At 36.0% G+C, this 12,948-nt stretch overlaps 1 protein-coding gene across 1 annotated transcript in view; it reads left to right on the top strand.

Moving 5' to 3' along the window:
• LOC121413403 (serine-protein kinase ATM-like) overlaps positions 1–12,948 on the top strand; it is a 61,900-nt gene continuing 48,952 nt past the window's right edge. Inside the window, exons 1-9 of the mRNA XM_041606207.1 lie at positions 1–73; positions 3,542–3,644; positions 4,425–4,593; positions 5,215–5,298; positions 6,916–7,080; positions 7,551–7,716; positions 9,116–9,278; positions 11,563–11,667; positions 12,421–12,500. Coding sequence (XP_041462141.1) covers positions 3,573–3,644; positions 4,425–4,593; positions 5,215–5,298; positions 6,916–7,080; positions 7,551–7,716; positions 9,116–9,278; positions 11,563–11,667; positions 12,421–12,500 — 1,004 coding nt within the window. The 5' untranslated portion in view covers positions 1–73; positions 3,542–3,572. The remainder of the gene's footprint in view (positions 74–3,541; positions 3,645–4,424; positions 4,594–5,214; positions 5,299–6,915; positions 7,081–7,550; positions 7,717–9,115; positions 9,279–11,562; positions 11,668–12,420; positions 12,501–12,948) is intronic.

Below are 12,948 nucleotides of genomic sequence, written 5' to 3'. Positions count from 1 at the left end.
GTCAACTACTCCTTCGTTGCTCATGTCCGACGAAATTTAAAGTCGAAGTCTGACAGAAACTGAGTCAAAGTTCGTAAGTGGGGTTATTGAAATGTTTATATTGTGCAAGAAACAATTTGTTATATTTAAATTTTGCAGTCATATGTATTAACGATTGTCTAATCTTTCAGCTTGGGTACACTACCGCCACTCTGTTTATCATCGTTCTGGCCAGGCATGCCAGACGTTTGGGCTTCTGTCTGGCCACGGCTATGCCTATGGCTACCGTCTCGGCCCGGTAACATAGTCATAGGGAGCGGAGGCGGAGCCCAGGATCAGGGGCCTGTTGCATGACGAGATGAGCGATACGTAGGATAGGAACGTCCTCGGACCATTCTTCCGAGATAGGAAGATTGGCGACAAATCAGCGCTTTCTGTTTCACGAAGGCAATTTTGTCTTCCAAGTCTGCGACATCGTTTGAATGATATCGATACTTTTTAGTATCGGAAAAATATTTTGTCTTTGCTGAAAGTTCTGAACCTTTTCGGAATGACGACTTTTCATAAAATCTTTTATTTCAATAAAAGGAGATCAAATGATTTTTTATTTATTACTGATTGTAGAATTGAGATATGGAGCTTACTTTATGAGGTAAAAAGAGAAAAAAACTTTGAAGATTCACAAACATAACTGAATAAAATCGAAATTTTCATTATTTCCCTTATTTAGAACATGGTGTCCTTTAGACTGTTTTAGAGACACCTTTCATCGATATTTCAATGAAAGAGACCCTTGTCCGATGTAAAAATTGATTTACCTAAGTAATTTCGACATTTTATTATTTCCTAATTCAATATTCTGTATCTTATAGAGTCTATATAATGATAATTTTGCAAATTATTATGCCTTAAGTTATTTGTTGAGGTAAAAATAGGGTTTGAATAGAGTAAACAAAATCAACAGTGTCTGATTGTATGAGACTAAAAAGGAGGATATGAGAGAATGATTGAAAAAAGGGAAGAAAAAAAAATAGAAAAAAAATGAAAATAATATTATTCAATTAAATTGTTTCCCAACTCTTTATACAGTGAGTGGCAAAAATAGTCAATTATGACTTATTGCCAAATAAAAACAAGGAATGGAATGGAATAGAGGCTGCGTGTGAAAAATTCATTTATTTTATTTGTCAGGTATAACAAAAGAAATGCAAATGTGAGTGTTTTAGAGTATAAACATACCTAAGTTGCATGATGAGTAACCGAAGACAAGGAAAATATTACCATTGCTGCAAACATGTCCAAGTGAATAAAGTAGTGCTTTGCAATAATGATTAAAACATAGAAAAAGTTGTGCAATTTGCAATTGAAAAATACTATTATTCAATTCAAATTCAATTTATTCTTGATAATAATAAAAACATCAAACTGTACATTCATATACAAAAATATCATTGCAAGAAAAGGAGGACAACAAAAAGTTTACACTTGAAACTAAGAAGCCTCCAAAGAATACAATAATCAATATAAATTATGTACACATCAGATGAAGAGGGGGGGGGGGGGCGAAATATGCTCATTCACACACCCACCAAGGAACATCGTCATCATAACACACAAAAGCACACCCGAAACATCCATTATCTTGGTTCATTAATTAACAGAAACAATGCTAAAAATTACAACAATCATAAACGTTGGTCACATTTAAAGTTGATCACTTAATTTATGGAAGTTTATATAAGAATATAAGTTTTAAGATAAACAAAATATATATGTTCAACATTTCAAAGTTAAGGAGTAGAGTGATTCTTTTAACATGACATAGGAGCCAAAAGGGGCCTACCCTACGATTTAAAATGCGCCTCTTCGTATCTTTGATGAACTTATCTTTTCTTTGATGAACTTATCTTCATTTGTAATGATTTTGATGGATTCGTAAGCTATAGGCCTAATCTGTATCTTAAATGCAATTAGCTATTTTGTTACTGTAGAGTTTTGTTTTGTTTCAGAGCTGTTTCACATCTCAAGTTATCCCAAATCCAAGAATTAATTCTTATTGATTAAAATTAATCTAAAAAAAATAATAATGAAAATGAAATAAAAATAAATAAATGATTTAGCATGTTTAACGTCTTAGTTTTGTATTTTTTTTTGTTTTTTGCTGAATGTTATAAAAACATTTTTTCCGTACATAATTTCTTTAAAAGAATTTTTTTTTCATGTTGTTTGATTATCTATAATGAGAAAGCATGAGGGGTCAGAGAGATAGTGCCGCCCACTTCGATAGTTCAAGTTTATTTTTTTTAATGGAAAAGGGGTGGGGATAGGACGGAGGGAGAATAAAAGAAAACACTTTTTGGGCCTATATTACCCCCAGAGAAGTTAAAATGACATCCTTGTCGTCTTGTCGACCTGAAATTGATGACAAATAGCCCCCACATAAAAAATAACTTGGCGCCATCCCAGATGAAATGCATTATCAACCCTCTAAAAAATATGTTTAAAGGTGATATGTCAGTGTGACTTGCCGTAAACGCAAATTCTCTCTATGCCAACAGTGGTGGTTGGTGTGCAAAGAAGATCATGCATACGTAGGACATGTCTGGAGGTGTCTTTCCAAGGACCATTTTTTGTATTGCCTAAATTGGCTTTGTGAAACAGTTGAGCGATATCTCGTTCTTATGTAGAACAGTTCTACGAAAGACCATTTCATGCAACAGGCCCCAGGACTTGTCCGTGTATATTATTAGGCGGCGCGTACTCTTCAAAATGGGGTAGATTGGGGTCGTAATAGCACCCCAAATAAAGGGGAAAAAACAAATTAATGCACTTACCTCAATTATGTATATTTGAATTTGGCAACATTTGAGAGGCATTTTAGCAAAGTTGAGTAGTGTCATTATAAAAATAATGATGAGGACAAACAAGTCCAGTTCTTTGACTTTGAGAAGTTCTTTATTTCTGAGTGGCACCTTCACTGTCAAGGAGCTTAAGTAAGGGGCCTGGATTAGGTCAAGAATTGCAGGGATAACTGTTGGAGAGAGTATTTTGTAAATTATCAAACAAATACAAAGGTTCCTACTTTTCAATTATTCAGTCAACTATCTAGAAGGTCCAATCTATCAATCCATGATTTCAAGTTCCTTTCCAAGAAAAACACAAATTGCCATCCAGTAACGGTATATCCAATGCAATAGGTAGATATGAATATGGCCAGATTGTTGATGTTGTTGCAAGAGCATGCTTGTGCGAGACACAATGTGTTTTGTTTGTGATACAGTTTATAAGATTGTGCATGACATTGAGTTGATGAATTGATCAAACATCTACAGTTCAATATTTTTGTCCGTTGGCTTTTTGTAGTTCAACCAGATTTACATCATGGTTTGGATTACATGTAAACCCGACTTCGGTTCAAAATATGGGCAGTTGAATTTACAGCTGTCAGCTCTGATAAATATTGTTTGATGGAGGTTGTTGTCATGTTGTATTGTCAGATTGTGGAATTAGACAAGACCTTTTAGAATTTAGATAACGGTTGTTTTATCATTTATATCAACAGGTAGCAGGGGAGCTTTGAGGTTATAAGAGATATGGCCGAGATCCTTATACCTCTTCGCACTGCTTCTGGATACCTGAGCTCAGACAAGATCAATGAAAGAAAGGTAAGGTTTTGATGGGTTTTATTTATATTTCATGAGTAAATAAATTTACCTAAAATACCTGCAAAAGACATTGCTCCTGGAAATATTGAGCATAAAGCCAAACTTAAATCTCACCAAAATTCTAAACCTTACAGTGTTTTGAACCAAATCTCTGTAATCCTTCATCTTCAACGAAATTCAGTCAAGAGCAATTATTTCAGAACAAATGTCAGATCACCTCATGAAAGTTGACTTTATGATATGTGAAGAACTGAAGATTATATTTATTTTAGAAAAAAAATATTGAACTCTGTCTTTACCTGCATCCTTAATCTCACCATTCATTTTTTTAAACTCATTTTTTCAGTTGCACAGATGTCTTAAATTATGTCATTTTCTTTGCTCAATTATCATTTTGTTCCAGACATTTTTTTTCAATTGAACATTTAAGTTCAAATCAAAATTTTAATTGAAGTAGTGCATAATAAAATTTTCCGTGCATTTTGAAAAAAAAATTCTAGACAGTTTATCAAAATTTTTGAAAATATTTTAGGAGTTCTGATATTTTTTTAGATTTGAGGTGCTGAAAGCACTTCTGAGGTAAAAATCTTCACAATGTCTCCAGTGTCTTGACACCAATCATATTTAATTACTGATGCTCTTATGATAGATATGTTGGTTGTTGGGTCATCTTATGCATTGCAAGCAAGGTGTGATGAATTTTAAGTACTAAGGCAAAAGTATCCATTTTCTTGTGTCATACTCAGAAGTATGTTTATTTTTTTCTTCCTATTTCACCAGAAACAAATAGATATTGTGAAGAAGGAGGTTAATAAGAAGAGTGTCCAACTTCAGCTTGATAAACACACCCGTGAAGGGAGAAGTAATTACACATGGCAAGAAGTCTTTAAGTCGGTCTGGGCCTACTTGGTCAAAGAAATTGAAGTACTGAAAGGCAAAGGGGCTAGCAGTAAGTCCATGATGCTTTTTAATACTAGGTGTACATTTTTGTAGGTTTTTATTAAGGTCACTTTTGCTTAATGCTTTACAATCATTTGAAAAAAAGAAGAAAATTCATGAAAGATCAATCTTAGTCATGTCTTAATAATTTCAGGATGTTTTTAATGGCAGTTCCAGGCTTATATATATATATTGTTTAAAGCACTCTTTTTCGTGAACCCATCAACTACTGAATTATCTTATTCCCATACACTAATTTTGCTCAGGGATACCTAAGCATTTCGTGAAAGGACTTGTTGGAAGTTTTATCCAACAAATTCTTTTTAATCTGGCAGATACCACAGATATGTTGCTTTTCAGCCAATCAAAATCAAGGAAAGTTTCAGACAAATAGTTTATTGCTGATGGAAATTGCTGTGTGATTTCAACCCCATGGCCCTCTGATTGCGAGGAGAGAGTTAAGATCACTAGACCATGTTGTTCCCATAAGGCCATAACACTCAAAACATTCCTTTGTTAAGATAATTATGCTTCCCTTTGTTGGTGTAGTTTTCTGAGAAATATAGCTCAGTGCAAATGGTGTTGTACAAGAAGTGATGTTTTTCACCCCTTGCAATATATTTTTTTCCAGGTTCTCGTACAACCACTACAAATCTGACGAGGAAGAGAGAAGTGAGGTCAACATTGAGATGGATCGTTGGTGTAGCAAATGGACGTAAGTAACAAGTGATTCTATGCTGGGATATCATGATGAAAATCTCTGTTTGAGAACACATATACCCCAGTTCTTCCATGGACCTACTCCATGGTTTTTCTCAATCAATTACTGCCTCAAGTAAGTATCAAAACACCTGTTTCTTGACCTCGGTCCGAAGATAACATAATAGCCTGAACGCGGTCCCCGGCGAAGCATGCCGCCATTTTTTATTCACTTACTTTCCTTATTTCGAGGTCGATTTTCTTCGTTCGAGATTGAATATGGACTAACATTGAATTTCTGAATACAATATGCCTTTGAAAATGCAATCAAATATCAAATAGAATAATTTCATTCCGAAGGTCCTACTACAGGCAGAGAAGTCTTACGTAATAGCACAGCTGTTGTTTATCATTTCGTCCCTGGTCCAACGCTCGTAATCTGGTCTGTGGAGACAGCGGGGATTACCTGGCCAAGCGGGGTTGATCAGGCGGGTGTTTCATAAAGCTGTTCATAAGTTAAGAGCGACTAGTTAAATGGTACACACCATTAGCGATGATCACCAGTCATTTTTAAAGTCGCTCTTAACTTACGAACAGCTTTGTGAAATGGCCCCCATGATCTAAAACTCAATACTTTCTGCAAACGGGGGTTTGACGTAATGGTTGTTTATCATTTCGTCCTTGGCTCAACGCTCACCACCACGGCCTGTGGTGGTGAAATTGAGACAAGCGGATTACCTGGCCAAGATGGGTTTATCGGAGTTGGAAATGTTGTTGAGATTTTTCAAATGAAAAATGGGGTATGGGGTACGTCAAACCCCCGTTTGCAGAAAGACCGCAGTTTAGACTGCAAACTGCGGTCTTTCTGCAAACGGGGGTTTGACGTAATGTTGTTTAGAAAAGCTGACGTCTTTAGCTAGTAAAGTATTGATAGAGTTCTCTTACCTCAATTCTAAATTCAATTCGAATTAAAAAAAACTTGTGCTAAAAGACTCATTATTTGTTTCATGCTGATCAACCTTGAGCCATTTCATAAAAAAAGGTCTGTCAATTACGTATGACTTTGTGCATGACTTTAATTATTACTGGAGACCCTGTCTTATTTTAAATGTGATTTCCTAAATTTGTAGTTTTTTACGTAATGAGACTGCATTCATTACACCCCTCACAAATTTTGAAAAATAATAGAGTTTCAATTCAGATACTCATTAACAATCAGAATTTCAATCTGTAAATATCTGATTTCAATATTAGTTGATAATAAGAATGATGAATGCTAATTTATAAAGATCCATTTATATAATCAGTGCCCAAGAAAGTGTTCCCAGTCATATGTAAAATGATGTGTAATATATAAACAGCCACCCTGCGCTATTCATTTATCTAAAGTACTTGCCGTTCTCCACCCAACTTATGCATGGGGGGGGCATTCAGATTTGCATATTCCAGCTGTTTGGAAAGTTATTCATAACTTAACAAACATCTTTACCAAACAATACCTCCTGAGCATCTTGTCGTTAAAATATGTGTATTTATTCATGTTGATATGAAACATTTTTTTATTATCATGAATTCTGAATAAATAAAATATGACATCATTATCTCATTATTCTAATCATTATCACCTGTCTAGGTGGGCCACAGCTCTCTGTTGTGAAGCTGGTTAAAAAGCTGATTTCCTTGCTGAAGGATGATTTCACCGGTCCTGAGTTTGGTGCTGATTGTTGTTCCATCATAACCAGGGATGTCTTGGGATGTCAGAAGTATTGGCATGAATTGGATCAACGCACCTGGATTGGTCAGTATTCACTCAAATTTTTAAGATACAGTATGTTCAATGGACCTATGATTTCATTTCACGTCCTGATCATCCTGCCGTCTTCATCATTGTCATTATTGGGACCATTTTCATCATCATCACCACCATCATCAAAGTCATCAACATCATTACTTTGTCACCATCATCACCATTACTGTCAGCATCATCATCACCATCATCATCACCACCATCATCATCATCACCATCATCGTCATCATCAACATCATCATTACCATCATCATCATCGTCATCATCATCATCACCATCATCATCATCACCACCACCATCACCATCAACATCACCATCGTCATTATTAGTGTCATCATGATTATGCAATTTTGGGTCGCTCCAAAATTAGCTACTACTCACTACTTCATATAAAATTCACATGTTGTTTTTAGTGAAAATTTATGTAAACTTTAATCATTTAAAATTCATTATTCTTCCAGATCTGATTGAGACGGTCACTATGGCACTTCATAAGACTGACCAAGGTGTGAGTCTTGACCCACAGGCTAGAGCTGTTCAGTCACTGGTTGCCGGGGCAACCATTCAAGGAGCACTTCCTGCAAGCCATCTATTTAGTTTCTTTAGGAGCATGCTCAAAAGAATCAGGTAAATTTCCTGATGTAGGTTTATAATTTGGGGTCAACAGAGTATAAAGTTATAAGCTATTTTAGTGACGCTGCTTGTTTCTGGTGGTTGCCAAAGAAATTATGTTTTCTGGTCGTTTGTATTTCTGGCTGTAAATCTGTTCTGTTTTTTTTTTTCTCGAAACTAAAGAACCATTTGATGGGTCAACTTTAAACCTAGTTCATGTATATATATTAGAGAGACAATTATCTGAATAGATTTGGGGATCATGGGGTCAAAGGTCACAGGGGTCACTATTGTAATGTGTTTAGAATTGAGATGTGTGATGTATTCTTAGTCTGGCAATGGCTGTGGCATAAATTTCAACTGAGTGCAATCGAGAATCCATCTAGTTTATTCCATTTTTCTTGAATCGATTCCGTTCATTTAATTGTTCTGTATCAAATTCATAATTTTCTATTCTATTCTATGGAATTTTGTATATTGAGACTGAAATGATTCATCAGAGATACACAAATACATTGCTCTGCTAAGTCAAACGGCAAAGATGTATTTTTTCTGCCAGAACAACCGGAAGCTGGGGTTTTATATCGGTACAATTTAGTGTATCAAATTGCATCCTTTCCTCACATTTTACTGTTTTATAATTTTGCAATTTATTCCATGAAATGTAGTGTGCGTGACAGCTGTTCTGCTAAAGCCAAGGTAATGCTGCATTATTTGAAGAGCGTTTAGAGACTTGTGATAAAGTAATTGTTAAAGGGACGGTCCGGGCTGAAAATCTAAATAAATACAGTACAATTCACAGAGCAAAATGCTGAAAATTTCATCAAATTGGATAACAAATAACAAGTTATTGAATTTTAAAGTTTATCAATATTTTGTGAAAACAGTTATATGCACATCGTCATGAATTTTCATTTGGTGGGCTGATGAAATCACATCCCCACTTTCCTGTTTGTTATGTTATTACATGAAATCATAAATGTTTCATTTTTTCATACATGTTAATTGATGTGTCTCCATTATGATGAAATAAGTTGTGGCAATGAATAACTAATGCACTTAATCAGTTGTCAGTCCAATTGTTTTAGCTCTTGGTAGAAAAATTTTGAATAAACCTAATTTCATATATTATAATAAAATAGAAAAGAACAAGTGGGGATATGACATCATCAGCCCACCTAATAAATACTCATAAAAACATGCCTAGAACGGTTTCACTGGAATAATGCAAATCTTCAAAATACAATAATAAATACTTGTATAAAATAATAATATTTGTTATTTGTGATCTGATTTGATCATATTTTCAGCATTTTGCTGTGTGAATTTCTCTCTATTTATAAATATTTCCAGCCTGGACAATCCCTTTAAGTGCTATATAAGCTAGCATAATTATTTTTGTTGTAATATCTAGAACTGAAAGAAGTACAACAGTGATCTCCTGTACACTGTCAGCCCTGAACACCTTCAGTCTTCATGTAGCTCCTGATAGAAGACATCATCTATGCAAGCTGGGAGAAGACTCCTTCACTTACCTCATAGCAACATGGAGAAACAACTCGGCTCAGACTATTAGGGTGAGTTATAGAATAGATCATATATGGTTTTAGCTTGCTCCAGAGGGCATTGTCTATGTACGGGTCGTGTGGTCCAGTGGTTAGAGCATTGGACTCATAATCGCAAGGTTGTGAGTTCGAATCCCAACTCTGCCATTGTCTCCACTTCGATAAAAAGGCCCAAGAGTGATATCTGTCGTCTATTACGTCAGCCACTATGACTGATTAACCTAGATGTTAAATGTTTCCAAGGTAATTGGTTATATAAGAGCTTGGCGTTTACCAGCAAAAAATGCTGTCCTGCCGAGTTCCTACGGGAGTTACCACAAACAGAAACAAATAAGCTGGGAGAAGACTCCTTCACTTACCTCATATCAGCATGGAGAAACAACTCTGCTCAGACTTATAGGGTGAGTGATAGAATAGATCATATATGGTTTTAGCTTGCTCCAGAGGGCATTGTCTATGTAAGCTGGGAGAAGACTCCTTCACTTACCTCATATCAGCATGGAGAAACAACTCTGCTCAGACTATTAGGGTGAGTGATAGAATAGATCATATATGGTTTTAGCTTGCTCCAGAGGGCATTGTCTATGTAAGCTGGGAGAAGACTCCTTCACTTACCTCATATCAGCATGGAGAAACAACTCTGCTCAGACTATTAGGGTGAGTTATAGAATAGATCATATATGGTTTTAGCTTGCTCCAGAGGGCATTGTCTATGTAAGCTGGGAGAAGACTCCTTCACTTACCTCATATCAGCATGGAGAAACAACTCTGCTCAGACTAATAGGGTGAGTGATAGAATAGATCAGATTCGGTTTTAGATTGCTCCAGAGGGCATTACCTATGCAAGCTAAGAGAAGACTCCATCACGTACCTCATATCAGCATGGAGAAACAACTATGCTCAGACTTATAGGGTGAGTGATAGAATAGATCAGATTCGGTTTTAGATTGCTCCAGAGGGCATTATCTATGCAAGCTTCATGTACCTCATATCAGCATGGAGAAACAACTCGGCTCAGACTATAAGGGTGTGTTATAGAATGTGCCATATATTCAGGTTACTCCGTAGGGCATTATCTACACGCATGAAAAAGCTTGGATAGGACTCCTAGAAGTAGGTCATATTGGCAGCAAGGCATTGGAAGACATAGGGGGCATGTCACCCAGGGTAGACTGCACTTTCAGTGGGGCACAAAAGGCAAAATTTCGAAAAGTAAAAACATTGGAAGGTTAATCTTATTTTAATAATAAATAAATGATATAGGATTTGTATGGCGCACATATCTACCGTGCTAGGCGCTCAAGGCACTCCTATATTACCCCGGCTAAGCTAGAGTACTGATTCCTGTGCACACAGCTTTTTGAGGAATTACTTCCTGCCAATACCCATTTACCTCACCTAGGTTGAGTGCAGCACAATGTGGGTAAATTTCTTGCTGAAGGAAAACATGCCATGGCTTGGAATCAAACCCACGTCCCTCAGACTGAAAGACGAAAGTCTTAACCACTAGACCACGATGCCCCCCATTAATTTAGTGAAGGAGAGATGGTATCAGAATGTAATCTCTGTCAACCAGTCAACTTCTGATTCAGAAGTTGACTGGTTGACAGAGATAACATTTCAGCTGTTGCATTTACCCAGTTTATCAGAATATTTTGTGTGAAAAATATCATTAGAACTAGTTTCATATACTTGTCCAAGTTGCTCCCTATATGAGTCATCATCTTTGTAAACTAAAATCAACAATGCTCTCCCTACCTCTTCTTATCAAAGCAGATCAGTACAAGTATATCAAACTGATCTGTTAAACCATTGGTAATGATTGATTTTATTATGTATTTTCCATTGACCACCGCCCAGGATAATGTCGTTCTTAGGGGGTGTTGCAAGAAAATATTTGCGATCAATTGTAAATATTCTGTTGCAATTTTACAATTGATAGATCAACGTTAGTCATAGTGAATCAGATTAAAATTCTTGTTTCAAGGAGCAGATTAGCAATCATTCAAAAATTAGCAATTAATTGCAAGACATATTATTGATGTAGGGACCAAAAATAGACTTGCAATCGATCGCAAGTTTAGTCTCCAATAGGTTAGATTGTAATGATAATGCAACATATAAGATGCTCAATACACACTTTTTATAAGAGCATGGATTTTCTCTTAACCAATGCCCCAGATGATGTTGTTCTTATTCTCCAATGGGTTAGATAATAATGGTAATAAAACGGCTTACAAAATGTACATGTATATTCTGTAGAGTGGTCAAGGGGCTATAATTTTCTTCCTTGCAGGATGAGTTGGTAACCTTCCTAAGCCTTCAGATGAGTGCCCATCATCCACATGGCGTCATGACGGAGGAAGAGGGAGCCTATGCTACAGACTTTGACCAATGGAAAGTGAGTTCTCTGACCTTCTTGCGTGTTTCTAACAAATATTCCCCTCACTTTTACTTCACTTCACAACTGCTCAAGTCATTATCATTAAGTGTATTACAGTTTTTGTATGAATTTTAAAAGGCCACACATGTAGGGGAATTGTGTGGAAGACATACACGTATACTTTGTTGAATTACCCTGGTACAGTTAAATGAGGTTGTTCCATAAACCATTACTTTGATGGTTTTCCATATGATGCAGTATTTGGTACCCTGGGGTACCAAATAATAATCCGCCATTTTGTTGAATTATTTATTTTATTTTTTGCGCTGTACCCTGGGTGACCAAAAAATGTGTACAAGTATATTTTAATGTTTTGTACAGATTTTTTTTTCTTTTTAGAAAAGTATACTTAAATTCTTAAGTATAACATAATTTGTTTACTATTATTGGCATTAGATTGTATCAACGAAAGGAAATAGGCGTTGTGATCATTGTCCCCATTCATTGTCATGATTGTCGCAACGATCGTACGACCGTGATCACCATGACAACAGTGTAACTGTACACTATTACAACACGAGATGGCGCTGCACAACGCCCTACCCCGGGGTACTACGGTGCCCCGGTGTACGGCGTGGTGCATCATATGTAGTGACTGAATGATTTCCATGCTGCTATACAATCACTGCCTCTCTGCATAGGTTTAATATGCTTTTGCTCGCTTCCATGTGACTGTGAGAACCAATTTAACTCTGTTCTGTTTCTTACAAGGGTCAATTAATCAGTCTATATGAAGAGCTGGTTAGAGAATGGAAACAAGAAGGTTCTAAACTCAAGCTCAAAGGGGCAGGGTAAGTCATGCTCAGCTCCTACAACTTTTACTGTAGGTTGGATGGACTTTGGTTAAATGTTACCATATGTTGATAGAGTTGCTAGTCTATGTATAAAATTGTAATTAGAATGATGTATACATTGTATGTTTAAAGGTCAAGTCCACCTCAGAAAAATGTTGATTTGAATCAATAGAGAAAAATCAGACAAGCACAATGCTGAAAATTTCATCAAAATCGGATGTAAAATAAGAAAGTTATGACATTTCAAAGTTTCGCTTATTTTCAACAAAATAGTTATACGAACGAGCCAGTTACATCCAAATGAGAGAGTCGATGATGTCACTCACTCACTATTTCTTTTGTTTTTTATTGTTTGAATTATACAATATTTCAATTTTTACGAATTTCACGATTAGGACCTCCTTGCCTGAAGCACAAAATGTTAAAATAATAGCATTCCACGTGT

This window comes from Lytechinus variegatus, chromosome 4, assembly GCF_018143015.1.
Source record: "Lytechinus variegatus isolate NC3 chromosome 4, Lvar_3.0, whole genome shotgun sequence".
Classification (NCBI taxonomy): Eukaryota; Metazoa; Echinodermata; class Echinoidea; order Temnopleuroida; family Toxopneustidae; genus Lytechinus; species Lytechinus variegatus.
This window is presented reverse-complemented; position numbering and strand designations above follow the sequence as displayed.